This window comes from Echinops telfairi, unplaced genomic scaffold, assembly GCF_000313985.2.
Source record: "Echinops telfairi isolate 266 unplaced genomic scaffold, ASM31398v2 ScPeMD7_70;HRSCAF=299, whole genome shotgun sequence".
Taxonomy (NCBI): Eukaryota; Metazoa; Chordata; class Mammalia; order Afrosoricida; family Tenrecidae; genus Echinops; species Echinops telfairi.
This window is the reverse complement of record NW_022103968.1, coordinates 36,133,547-36,147,495: the sequence shown is the minus strand read 5'-3', so window position 1 is coordinate 36,147,495 and position 13,949 is coordinate 36,133,547. Positions and strand designations below refer to the sequence as shown.

The window sequence follows — 13,949 nt, the reverse complement described above, 5'->3', positions numbered from 1 at the left end:
TACAGTATGAGCCAATCAATGGCAGTAATGACAGAGCATGCGCTGTTACACAAAAACCGTGATAGAGTGAAGCCGCGGAAGTTGAAGCGCGAAGTGGCTAGGGTTCACTGTATTCTTATTTGGGAACTTTTATATGTGATTGCTTGTTTTTCCCAGCTGCTCTCATGATTTTCCCCTTTTCCTCAAGGTTGGATAGTTTAACTGTTATGTGCCTTGGTGACTTCTTGGGATTCAGTCTAGTTGGTGTTCTTTCAGCCTCCTGAATGGTTGCCTAGTTTTCATTCATTAAGCTGGGATAGTTTTCCTTCAAGAATTCTCTCACTATTGTTGCAGATAGCTTTTTTGTTGTGTCTTCCTCTGGTAAGCCAATAATTCTAATGTTGTTCCACTTCATAGCATCAGGGATAGCTCTTAGGTTTTCTTCAGCTTCTCTGATGATCTTATTAGATTTTTGTTCGCGTTTGTTAAAGTCTGCTTGGCTGTCCTCCAAGTCACTGATGCGGTTCTCTGATTCCTCCATTCGATTCTCGAGTTCTGTGTTTTTGCTACTGGTTTTTGTTATCTCCTCCCTAAGCTCCTGTATTTCCCTTTGATGTATGGCCTTTATCTCCTCTATCATCCTTTTTCTCTGTTGTTTCCCTCATATACTGTGCTACTCCAAGCAGCATTCTGAAAATTTCTTTCTGTGGCAGCTCTATGTCTGCTTCTTCTATGTATGTTGTTATATTCGGGACATCTTCTGCCATTGCCTTTTGTTTCTCCTGTTTTTTTGTTGTTGAGGTCGTTGGGACTCATGGCTGTTGTGTTGCATTGTTTTAGAGGAGCCAGGTGCCATTTTCCAGGGAGTTGAGCACTGGCTCTCTCTGGGAGACTTGTAGGAATGCTTCTTCCAACTGCCTACAGCTAATTTTACTATGGGATTAACCTACTACTTTATCTTCCTGTGGCTTCCCTATCAGGGGAGTGCCCCAGAAGGCTGGTTGGTTGCCTGCTTTGGTGTTGCGGAGGTTGGGCAGAGGTTCCTGCAACAGCTTGGAATGTTGATGATTGTTGGTGAGCTGCCTAATACCCCCAGGTACACAGGTAGAAATTCCCTGGTGAGAAGTTGGGCAGAGTATCCCCTGGAGGGAAAGCAGGGCTTTCCCTAGCCTTGGGCTAGCTAGTCAGCATGGAGCTCACCTAGCTGGGTGTGGTGGAGCTGTAAATGCCGTAGGCTAAGGGGAGTGGTCTGCAGGTCAGCAGTGGAGTGTGAGAGAATAGGAAAGAGAGAAATAAAAATTAAAATGTAAGACCATTTAGACTGTGCAGGAATATAGGGAAGAGAAGGAAACAAAAGCAACTATGTAGCTGAGTCCTACTCTGCGCCCATCCGGGGAACTGCAAGGGAGGGTTTAGTCCCTGCCCCAAGGCAGCGGCGGCAAGCCTTGGCTGAGTGGAGACAAAGCCCCTGCGCAGCCTTCAAGACCCTGGGGGGGTGGGGGCGGACAGAGAGCAAAGATGTAAACAAAAGCAACAATGTAGCTGAACCCCGATCCCTGCCCATGGAGCTGCAAGGGTCCAGTCCCTGCACCAAGGCAGGTGGGGGCAAATTGTGCCTGTGTTGAGACCAAACCCCCCCACGTGCTCCAGGTGGTCCCAGCTCCCGCAGAGACAGTGGTGGGGCCAAGGTCAAGCCCCAGCCAGCTTCCACTGAGGTAAGCCAAAAGCCCCTAGCCCCTAAAAACCCCGTGGGTCTGTGGCTACTTATCTTTATGATACTCTTCCTGCGTTCCAGCTGTGTTAAAGTTCCCTCTAAGCAACTCTCCTGGACTGGATTCTGCGGAGTCCCTCTGGTATGTGTCACTCCATCACCATCTTCCCGGAAGCCCCCACTCCCCCCCTTTTTTCCCCTTCTCTGACCCATACTCTCTGATAAAGCCAACTTTTTGTTTAAGTGATTTTATTTTTGTACTGAACCACTTGATTTCCTTCTCTTAGCTCTTTGTGTGTATTCTAAAGATATTTGTGGTTATCATGATTACATATAGTATATTGTGTTTTTAACTCCATTTTAAATTGTTACCTACCTCAGTAACATACAAAAAAGATATACCGTACCTATATGAAGGGGCTTCAAAAAGTTTGTAGAAAAATGGAATTAAAAGTTAATGAAGTTTTTTCATAATTTATTTGAATCCCTTTGTTTACCGTTCCTCCTCTCCTATCCTTTTATCTTGTTATCATGTATTTCGTCTTAAGTGTTGTGTGCCCAGCGAAATAAATTTGTATGCTTTTTATATACTTATTACAAATCAAGAAGGACATAATCATTTAAGTTATTTTTGTTTTTTTAAATGATGTCTTTATTCACTAAGGCTCTAAATTTCATCAATACCCTTAATCATTCATTTTGTTACTATACTGCATACCATGTGTCTTTTGGTTCATTTATTTCCTCTTTTTCCTCTTCACAACATTTTAGTTCAGACCTGCCCTTTTAGCCTAAAATTCTCTATATCTTTCCTTACATTTCATACTTCATACAGTTTTCCGATTAAGCTCCTAAAATTTAAAGTCTTAAAGCATATCTCCAGTATAGTCACTTTCTTGATCCAACACCTGTACCTTAGTCTGGGTCATCTAGGGGAGCAAAAACTGGTAAAATATATATATATACATGCATGTATATAGCACATACATAGACATATAGAGGTAGATACTGAGATTGATAAGATTTACCTTAAAAAATGTTTCACACAATTGTAGGGGCATCTAAGCCCCAAATTGCTAGGTTTGGTGACACCTCGGGACCTTTACTGGGTCACAGGATTGTGGGGGCTGGTAAAGCTAAATCTGTAGGTCTGTTGGCAAACTTCTGTACACTTATGCCCTAGAAACCAGGGTCAGATGACAAGAAGCATGTAGAATCACGAAAGTGAGCTTTGTCAGAACACTCATTTATATACAGAGGCTAACTAATAGATAACATCAGATGGCATCATGGAAGGTGATTACATTATATTTACATTGTGATAGAGCAACCAGTCTTATATGCCAAATCACTGAGAAGCAGCCTAGTTAATCTGACACACAGCAATCAGTACAACCTTCATAGTTGCACTATGTATTCTAAGGTCTTCATAATAGAGTTCCAGCTAATGCTGCACTTTTATCTTCCAATATTCCTTTAAATAAGGAACCCTGGTAACGCTGTCAGGTAAACATTGGTCTGCCAACTGTAAACTCACCCACCAGCTCTTTCTCAGGAAAATGATGAGGCTTTCTGCTTCCGTAAAAGCTTTACAGCCTTGGGAACCCATTACAGGGTTGCTATGAGTTGGAATTGACTTGATGGCCGTGGGTTGTTCATTTTATTAAATATACTCTGAATTCCAGCCAACTTACATTATTCTCTGAATATACTCTCCTTTTTTAAAAAATAGTTTTGTTCTTTTTATTCCCTCTTCCAGTTTGTTTCTCTCTGTCCCTTATCACCACCTTCTATCAGCATTGAAGTCCTATTTTACCTTTAAGATACATCTCATACACCATTTCTTTTTGAAGCTGTTCAGTACTAAACAGTTGGTAATATAGTATTTGTTCCCTTATTGGACATTCCTAAAAGCGCTTTGTTCTTTTATGGTGTAAATCTTTATTTTTATAAAAATCATTTTATTGGGAGCTCTTACCAGATACAACATTCCATGGTTAAGTCACATCAAGCAGTATTGTACAATTGCTTTCACAAGCAGTTTCAAAACATTTTCTTTCTTCTTAAATTCAGTGCCCCCTTCTCCCCTCCCTTCCCCACTCTAACCCCCAGGAACCCTTTTGTTTTTTACCATATCTTACACTGTTCAATATATCCATTTACATAAAATTTTGTTCACTCCCCTAGAGTGGGGTTATACAGTCATCAATGCTATCAGCTCCCCATCTCTCCCTTCCTATACCATCAGGGAATCATTACTCCTGTTACAGTTTCTGAAGGGTTATCTAACTTGGCTTTCATATAGCTAATAATCTTGATTGCTCAAATGAACACTTGCAAGTCGAACATGATTAATTAGGTAAAACAGAAACCATAATAGGAGTGGGAATATTCAAGAACTAGAGGATAATTATGTGCTTCATCAGTGCTATATACCTTACCCTGGATTTATCATCCCTTCCTAGTGGCCCTTCTGAGAGGGACTGTTCAATTATCTTACAGGTGGGTTTGGGGTCTCCACTACATCCACACGTCTTTACGTCAATTTGGTTGCTTGTGCTTGAGCTTCCGATACGTTTTCCTTCAACACCTCATGAGCACAAAGGCTGGTATGCTTCTTCCATGTGGGCTTCGTTGCTTCCCTGCTAGATAGATGGCTGCTTGTTTTACTATAAGCCTCTAAGACCCCAGACGCTATATTTTAATAGTATGGTGTACATCTTATTGTACTCTGTATTATAATCATTGTGTAGTTGCCTAACCCTCTCTCCCCTATAACAAGTTATTCGAAAGTAGAAATTAAGTGTCATTGGAAGGCCTACATCTAGGTCCTTGTTAATAGATGCTCATTATATTTATTTGTTCAAATATAGAGATATGAGGAAACATATCTCAGAATAATCATTTTGCTTTTGTTACTGTCTAGGCTTGACCGTCTGTTTATCTTACTGGATACTGGTACTACTCCAGTTACAAGAAAAGCGGCTGCACAGCAACTTGGAGAGGTGGTGAAGCTTCATCCCCATGAGCTAAATAATCTCTTATCAAAAGTAAGAACCCTTTCTTTTAAAAAAAGCATGCAATTATAGAGTCTTGTGTATGAGTAGGAACAAAAAAATAAAGTAGAAATTACTGGTTAGTGACAATTTGTGATCACTAATTACCATTAAATATCTTTATATCTTTGATGAAGAAAATAGTGCATTTTTATGTTAATAACATTTAAAATAAAATTTTTAAAATCAATTTTAGTTTCTTATGTGATTTGATATTATAGAACCTTTTGCCTGTGGAATAAATGTGAATATGACCCAATTTGGTAATGAACTAACTTGTTAATCTTGTTTGTTAGTCATTTGACTTGTTCTTAAGGGATAATAATTATCTCATAGTTGTCGTCTTTCTTCAGTGGAAGAGGGCTCATGGGTAGTAATTTAAATATATAAGAAGCTAGTTGCCACATTATATTTTTGTCGGTGTGTGAGATTCTCAACTTTGGTGGGTTTGTATTCTCATAGATTTATTTTCTTTTGCTTCAACTATATTATTATATTAACGTAATAAAATACTGCTATGCTATATAAATAAGATTCTACCCAGGTTCCATTATCAAATAAAATGTTATATTTGATTATTGATAAATTGTTAAACAAAAATAAGACTTCATTGCAAATGCAGCCACTATTTCTTACATGTAACAGTTACTCTGCTTTTTAAGAGAACAAATTGTAAAAAATATGCCTCGATATGTGTAGGATTCCTCATGTATTCTCAGTTCTTATTCATGTTCTTTCCTTAAGATGTGGCTGTAATTTTACTGAGGTCTGAGGGTTTGTAGAAATGTGTCTGTATGATAGTAAGTGGCAATTACAGCTTTCTGACATGAAAAGTAAAACAGGAGTACTAACTTGCCCAGTTGGTGTGAGCGAGAAGGTAGAAGTTCTAAGACATTTCTCAGCATGCACAAATCTGCACTAGTACTATTACAAAGGATAACAGTGACTCTCTTTTCAACATACAGTTGACCCTCCTTATCCAAGATTTCTGCATCTGTGGATTCAGTCTCATACTGAAAATAAACAGGGTTTTGTGTGTATATGTGTGTTTGGGCGAGAGAGTGTCACAGTTAGTGGTTAAGGCAATCCGGCAGGCTAAGGGAGCACAAAGTGCTATTTAGGTAGTATGAGAGGGCTTCCAAGCATTTTTGGGAAAATTCTAGGATGTTCTTTAAAAAATTTTTCCATGAAATTTTTGAAACCTCCTTATATTAGGTACTATAAATAATCTAGAGGTGATTTAATGGATTTGGGAGGGTATGTGTAGGTTATATATATAAACACTTGTCATTTTATGTAAGGGAATTGAGTATTTAAAGTTTTGGTCTGAAGGGGTCCTGGAACCAATCTTCCATGAATACCAAGTAATGACTTAGGTATTATCATCAGAACTCTCTAACCAAGATATAGGTGGAGAAAAAAATGTTTTGACCACTACAGGGTTCTCATTATCAGCATGGAGAAGGATATATATTAATTAATATTGTGTTCTTTTGTGAGGCAGGACTGAATAAGTTGAAACTGGAAACTGAATAGAATTAATTTGTGTTGAAGTGGGAAAAGGTTTCATACTTTCCAAGTATTCTGGTCTTCTTAAAGCATGTACTGGATGCTATCAGATACTTAAAAAGAGACAGAATTGTCTTTAGCACTGTCTTATAACAGGTCCTCTTTTCCCTGACCTCAGTGATTTCACGTGGCCTTAAAGTTTTTGCTTGTTTGTTTTTTCTTAAAACGCTGTATTGCAATATCATGTACACACTAGAATTCACCCATTGAAAGTGTCCTTACAATGAATTTTGGAATACTCCGTCATGTAATCTAGACCAGGCGCTGGCAAGTCTTTCCCTACTTGGAGTGGCCCCATGCATGTCAGGTAGAGCTGTGCTCCGCGGCCTCCACTGTTGTTACATTCACCAGGTCTTTACTCCAGTGCGCCTCTGGTTGCGATCAAATTGCCTGCCTCTTTGGTTTATAGCTGAGTGCTTCAGCACTACCAAATCCAATTTTAGAACATTGTCATCAATTCAAATGGAAACCTCTCAGCTCTTAGCAAGCAGTAAGAGGTTACTTTTACTACCTCTCTTATCTCCCAATCCTAGACAACCAAAAGTCTACTTTTCTCCCCAATCATTCGATATTGTATTAATTTTTAAGTTATTGTACACTTAGAAAACATTCCATACATTAAAGTATATCAAGCATATTCATATGTTGCCATCATTTTCTAAACATTTACTTTCTATTTGAGCCCTTGTTTTCTGCTCTTTTTTCCCTCTCTTCCCTTCTTCCCCCCTCGTGTGCCCTTGATAAATTATAAATTCTTAGTTTTCATATCTTACGTCGACCGTTGTCTTCCTTCACTGGTGTTTCTGTTGTTCTGGGGGTTGGGGATTGGGGCTGGCCCTTCAGACCTCTCTAGTGGTTTCCCGCTTCATGCCAGTATATTGCATTCACATCTTGGAGCACAGGGTTGAAGTCTGGTCCCTCCATATTGCTAAGCTAGACTGTTCAGTAAATGTTTGGTTTAAAGTTTGAAGATAATCTTGTAGCAGAGTTCCTCAGGGAATCCAATCTTCATGGCTCCAAAAAGTCTGGGATCCATGAGAATTTGAAGTTCTGTTCTGTATCCCTTGCTGCCACCTGCTTTGATCAAGATTGACACATGCTTTTATCAGAATTTTATAGTCTTTGATCAAAATATTCCTTAATGGTAGCACTTGTTCATGGAGACACTTAGCCACATATTCCATTTCCTCCTTCTAATCCTGACTCTGTTTTCTTCCTTTGTTGCTCCAGACAAATAGAAACTAATTGCCCAGGATGACCACTCGAAAGCTTTAGAGACCCCAGATACTGTCTAACAAAAAGAGGTAGAGCAAAAATACTAACCACGTAATTAGGCCAAGTAACTGGATGTCCTATGAAACCATAATAACCTTAAAACACACCAACAAACCAAATCCTGAGAGATTTTTTTTTTAGGTTGTGCTTAAGCAACCTTCACAGCAACTTTTTTTTGGTCATTGTTATAAACTCATTTCACATAACTCATGTGAATTCACCTTTTTACAGGTGTACAAGTTATTGACAGCAATTGTAATAATCAACTGTGTGTAACACTACCCTTAATGCTATTTTCCCATAACCTATTAAACTCCCTTTTCCCTAACCTCTCACTTTGTCTCTATACATTTGCCTTTTTTTTGTCTTTATGTCAGTGAAGCCATGTTTGTCCTTTTGTGATTGGCTTATTTCATTCAGCATAAAGTCTTCAAGCTGTATCCATATTGTAGCATGTATTAAAACTTCATTTATTCTACCAAATGAGTAGTATTCCATGATGCATATATCACATTTTGTTTATCCATTCAGCTGTTTATGGCCACTTAGATAAGATGACCAGATTTTAAAGCGGGACACCATTGATAAAACTCATATCCTGGCAAAATAGCCACATGGCAGCCGAAAACCGTATACCCTAGCTTGTCGTGCATTCTTTCAAAAAATCGGGACTTTCTAAAAACTGTCTTGATTTACTGTACCTTTGCAGTAAGATTTGAAACGAGAAGTGCAAGCCTGCTATTTTCTTTCTCAATATTCTTTTGCCTATTCTTGGTCTCTTGCATTTCTATTTAAATTTTAGAATCTGCTTGTTAATTTCTGCCAAAAAGCCACCAAAAATTTTTATAGGAATGCATTGGATCACCGTAGACTAATTTGGGTAATATTGCCCTCATAACTATAAGTCTTATGATCCAAGGACATGGCATTTCTTTATATTTATAGCTTCTTAATTTCCTTTAACAATATTTGGAATTTCCTTCTTAGCTTTCAGTCTACAAGTCTTATACTTCTGTCAAATATTTATTTATTAGGTATTACAAAGTATATTGCTAAATATTATTTTCCTATTTTTGCTGAGTATTTTCTGAGTATTGCTAAGTGTTACTTTCTTTTTGAAAAGAATGTAAATGGGGTTATTTTCTTAATTTCCTTTTCAGATTACTTATTAATAGTGCATAGAAAAAAAACAAAAAAAATAGTGCATAGAAATAATTCTTATGTATTTTTATCCTGTAATCTTTTAGAATCATTTATTTGATTAGTGTGTTTTTTTTGGATGCTATCTGTAACTTTTAGGCTTTCTGGTGGTGGAAATGTTTATGTGCTCAACTACCATTGGCACCTTGAAAGGCAGGCCTGGCACCCTCTTTCAGAAAAGTCCATCCTCGAAAACCCATGTAACGGTCTTACTTTGTACCTATGAGGCTGCCATGAATTGGAATCAATTCCAAGGCAATGAAATAATAATAACAACATAACTTTTACTTTTGCATTAAGTAATGGGACTTAATGAATGATAACATACTTTGCCTTTAGTGTATTAAATGGCTATGTTGTTTTATAATACCCATAAGCATTATTAATTAAAGGTTCCTGCTCCCCTTTTGGAAGGTGGTAGAAATTTTTCCTTAGCTATTAAATTATATATTAAAACAAAAGTGTATTCTCTGTTCTGGCTACATTTAGCAAGCAATAGTTTTTGACCGCATCCATTTTATTTATTTTTAAGGTACTGATATATTTAAGGAGTACTAATTGGGATACCCGGATTGCAGCGGGACAAGCTGTTGAAGCTATAGTGAAAAATGTACCTGAGTGGAATCCAGTGCCAAGAATCAAACAAGGTGCTTTAAGTGAAAAATGCTTTGCAGAAAAACATAGCTCTTGAGAGAACTGTAACATGTGTTTTGTATTTTTTTTTTTTTTAAGTAACTTCAATTTTAATTCAGTGGCCTAATTTTCATGCTTTTAGATACAACTTTATCAGGGAATTATATTGGCTAAGGTGGCTGTCACTACATTTTGAAAATGCTGAGTCAATGTTCTCATATATTTCTCTTTAAAAAATGATTAATTTTATAGTACACTTGGCTTTACAGTGATTACTACTTTCCTTAAGGAATTTATGTCCTTAAAACAACTACATACATCATATAGTGTCATCATTTGAGAATTTACTTTTTCTTGTTTTGGGGACAGTAAAATTATGCACTTGTTTTTAAAATTTAACACAATATGCATGTCTACTTGGAGGTGTAAGTCTTTAGTTTTGTAAGTGCTCTTTAGTTGTCTTATTAGAAATGACTGTATTTGTTTTCTTACTAATTATAGTGGCACTTAAAAATTAATGTACGGTACATTTGAAAAGTTTAAAGGTATACATTTTAGTTAAGTGAAAATTTAATGTGATGCACCTGGAGTTTCAGTGCCAAGCTACTTTGATAAATATCGCTTTTATTATAAGTCTTAGCTGACTAACATTTTTACTTTATTTTGCTAGTACCTAATATTTTCAGTATTGTGTTCATTTATCTTCTCCACAGATACAATACATAAATAGCAGTTATAGCTTGTTTTAGTAAATACTCTTTTCTCTCTAGCATGGTATCCCTTCTTATTTTAATAAATAGGTACATTAAATTTCAAATTCTTTAAGTTATTATGTTACACTAGTATAAACATTTAATATGTGTAACTATATACATATACAGTATGTACACATATACACATATGTGTGTATGTTTTTTATGTACACCCGAGGGGGCTTCAAGTAATTTATGGAAATAGGGAAATATTAAAATAATTTAATGAAAAATTAAAAGGTAATGGAATTTCGCCCCATACTTTCTGAAGCTTCCAAATTTGTGTATATACACACATACACAAAACTGTTTTTGAGGAATACCACTTAATAAATGTATTTTTAGCCCTCAGATGGATATATAATTTTAGAAGTTTATCAGGAGATCATAATCAGAAAATATTATGTGACATTGATTGTAATGAATAAATAGTTCACTTGTGTCCTAAATATTCCTCAGGTACAGAGAGGAGTGATGCTTATTAGCTTTCTTTATTAATGTATTCAGTGAGTATATTTGTGATTTGGTTTAGCAGTTTGACATGCTGTTTCCTTGATATTTTAAAACAGTAAGTGGGGACAACATGATATATATGCATACATGTCAACATGGGAGTGCATTTCTTCATATAACATTTGAGCTTTTGTAATCAGAAACAGGTACACATATGCCCTCTAATATTCTGATGTTTTTTGCAAAGGGAGCCATAGTTTATTCACAAGTAACTAAGAGTTAAACATAAGTCACACTAGCTTTTTACTCCCCCCGCCCCCCAACTTGTATTTAAAATATTACCTATGTACTAATAATTTTCTATTTGCTTTCATTCTACACTTTCACTATGTGGTCAAATTAAATCTTTTTTTTTTAATCATTTTATCAGGGCTCATACAATTCATCACAATACATACATCAATTGTGTAAAGCACACTTATGCATATGTTGCCCTCATCAATCTCAAAATTCGCAAATTAAATCTTTTTAAACCTCTTTTAGAACCTATTTCAGAAAGCTCTATGGAAGAATCATCTTCTACAGACCGATTGAATTTTGAAAGATTTGATATATGTAGATTGTTACAACATGGAGCATCACTTTTGGGCTCTGCTGGTGTAGAATTTGAAGTCCAAGATGAAAAATCAGGTATGTCATTGTCTTACAGGAGAAAGTTTTGAAATGTGTGTCAGTTTTTAATTAATAACAGTTGTTAATTAATAACAGTTACTACTTTTGCTGTGTAATCAGTTATACATAATTAACAAATGTCATGAAACATAAATGCAGGTGGGAAGGCTATCGGACAAAAAGTAACTAGAGTACTTGATCTAAGCTACCATATCGGAATTTTCCTTCCCTAAATGAGTATGTATTACATAAGTCATTAATTGATGAACATCCGTAGTAATTTTTTATCTTAGGGAAATATAAAGTGTGTTACCCAAGAGCCTCAGTTTGATAGATCTTAAAAGTCGAGATTTATATAGATTTTGAAAGTCGAGATTGGTAATGTTTTCACAATTGGGAAATTCAAGAGACTGAGAGTTTTATTAAGACTATTTAAGTACTGTTGGATTTATTCATGCTGGTGACCAAAACAAAAGTTAAGAAGAAAAAGAAAAAAAACTTAAATAGATAATTGTCCCATTATCTTTAAACTTACAGAATCTATCTGGATATAAAACAAATGTTTTGGCCATTCAAGATTGATGCCTTGAGTGGAAAAAACCTTGATTTTTTAAATGGATTTCTGTAAGTAAATGAATTGCCTTTTTTTGATTAAAAACCAAAACACTATTTTCTTTGGTTGCTAATTAAATTAATCATTATCCAAAAACTAAGTTAATTGTGAATTGGTTTTCAACTTGTTCATCATTTTACATTGTCACATACCAATTCCTAATTTGCTAGGTAAATGGTTTCCATTGCAACATGTAGTTCGGTTATTTTTGAAGGTAATTAAAAGGAAAGTTTGCTTACGTTAGATGCCCTGGTGGGCTCAGTCTTTAAAATTCTTGGCTCTCAACCCCAAAAGTGGGTGGTTCAAACTTGCAAGTAGCTCCCAGGGAGAAGGAAATGGCAGTCTGCTTCCTTAAAGATGTATAGCCTTGGAAATCTTGTGGAGCAATTCTATTGTCCTCAAGGGTTGCAGTGAGCTAGGATTGTCTTGATGGCAGACAGTTTGGTTTGGTTTTGCTAAATTCTAGAAAAGGACTCATTTTTAAAAAGTGGGGTTGGGGTGTATTGACTTCATGTCTCCCTCAAACTGCCTAATTTGGGAAAAAAGAATCTCTCTACACCAGTGGTTCTGAACCTTCCTAATGCCGTGACCCTTTAATACAGTTCCTCATGATGTGGTGACCCTCCAACCATAAAATTATTTTTGTTGTGACTTCATAACTGTAATTTTGCTACTGCTATGAATTTGGTGACCCCTGTGAAAGGGTTTGTTCGACCCCCCAAAGGGGTCGCGACCCACAGGTTGAGAACCGCTGCTTTAAACCCTGGTGGTACAGTGACTACTTGTTGGGCTATGTTGGTGAGCAGTTTGAAACCAGCAGCAGCTCTGAGGAAGAAAGACTGGGCTTTCTACTCCTATAAACAGTTACAGTCTCAGAAACCCACAGGGGATTGCTATAAGGCAGCATTGACTCGATGGCAGGGAGAGAAACTGTGTGTTTACTAAGTGTAGTTAACTTACTGTTGTATCCAGGGGCATTATCAGAGATCTTTGGTCCTTACTCAGAAATAAAAGTGTCACCTGTGCCTATATCACTTAAAGATACATGTTCAGATTTTATTTTAGAGATTCTGCTTTAGTAAATTTGTAGAGCGTTGTAAGAAATTGTACTTAAAAGAGAAAATTCTACAGATAATTCTGACATGTAATCAAATTGAGGAACTCCCATTTTTTGGGAACGGCTTGTGGTGCAACATGTTCTAAGTATTGCTAATTTAGAACCATGTTATCAGGGTTTTCTTTAAAAGTCTGCTTATCTGTGCTTGTGATTAATGTAAGTGTTGATCTGATTTCCCTTTACAGTTTTTTAATTTAGTTTCCCCAATGTGACTTTTCCTGAACTAGAAGGAATGCTTTGGATCTTCTTGTAATTGTATTGGGGCTATCAACTCACAAGAATGACTTTTGGATGCGTAAGGTTTTTTCCCTTCTTGCTAGAGAGCAGCTTTTGAAATTATATATACACACACACACACACACACACACACACACACACACACACACATATATACTTTTTCTTGGTCCTCTTTTTGCCTGTAACAAAGACCCAGGTTCCTTTAAACTTTGCACTACTACTCTCTTGGCGTCTATATTCATTTTAGGGACTCTCCCAAGACAGAGACGTCACTTCTTTTAAAAGCATGCTGATCATGTATTTGGCTTGGGAACAAACACCCTGCCTTGGTCAATATAAGCAGAAGTAGAGAGGTTAGTCTTAACAACTTACTTTCTTTTAAAAAAAAAATCATTTTCTTGGAGGCTCTTACAGCTCTTCTCACAATCCATCCACCCATCCATTGTGTCAAGCACATTTGTGCATATGTTGCCATCATCGTTTTCAAAACATTTTCTTTCTACTTGAGTTCTTGACATCAACTTCTCACTTTGCCCCTTCCCCGAGCCTCCCTCCCTCATGAACGAACCCTTGATAGGTTATATATATTTTTTTCCATGTCAAGCACTGACCACTGTCTCCCTTCACCTGCTTTTCTGTTGTCTGTCCCCCTGGGAAGGGGTTATATGCAGATCATTGTGAT

At 36.7% G+C, this 13,949-nt stretch overlaps 1 protein-coding gene across 2 annotated transcripts in view; it reads left to right on the top strand.

Annotated features, from left to right (window-relative positions):
* Positions 1–13,949, top strand: part of BTAF1 (B-TFIID TATA-box binding protein associated factor 1) — a 109,802-nt gene that overhangs the window by 25,894 nt on the left and 69,959 nt on the right. For both annotated transcript variants that reach the window (XM_045291236.1, XM_004701077.3), the window contains exons 2-4: positions 4,617–4,740; positions 9,323–9,437; positions 11,172–11,318. In XM_045291236.1, the coding sequence (XP_045147171.1) occupies positions 4,617–4,740; positions 9,323–9,437; positions 11,172–11,318 (386 nt within the window). The remainder of the gene's footprint in view (positions 1–4,616; positions 4,741–9,322; positions 9,438–11,171; positions 11,319–13,949) is intronic.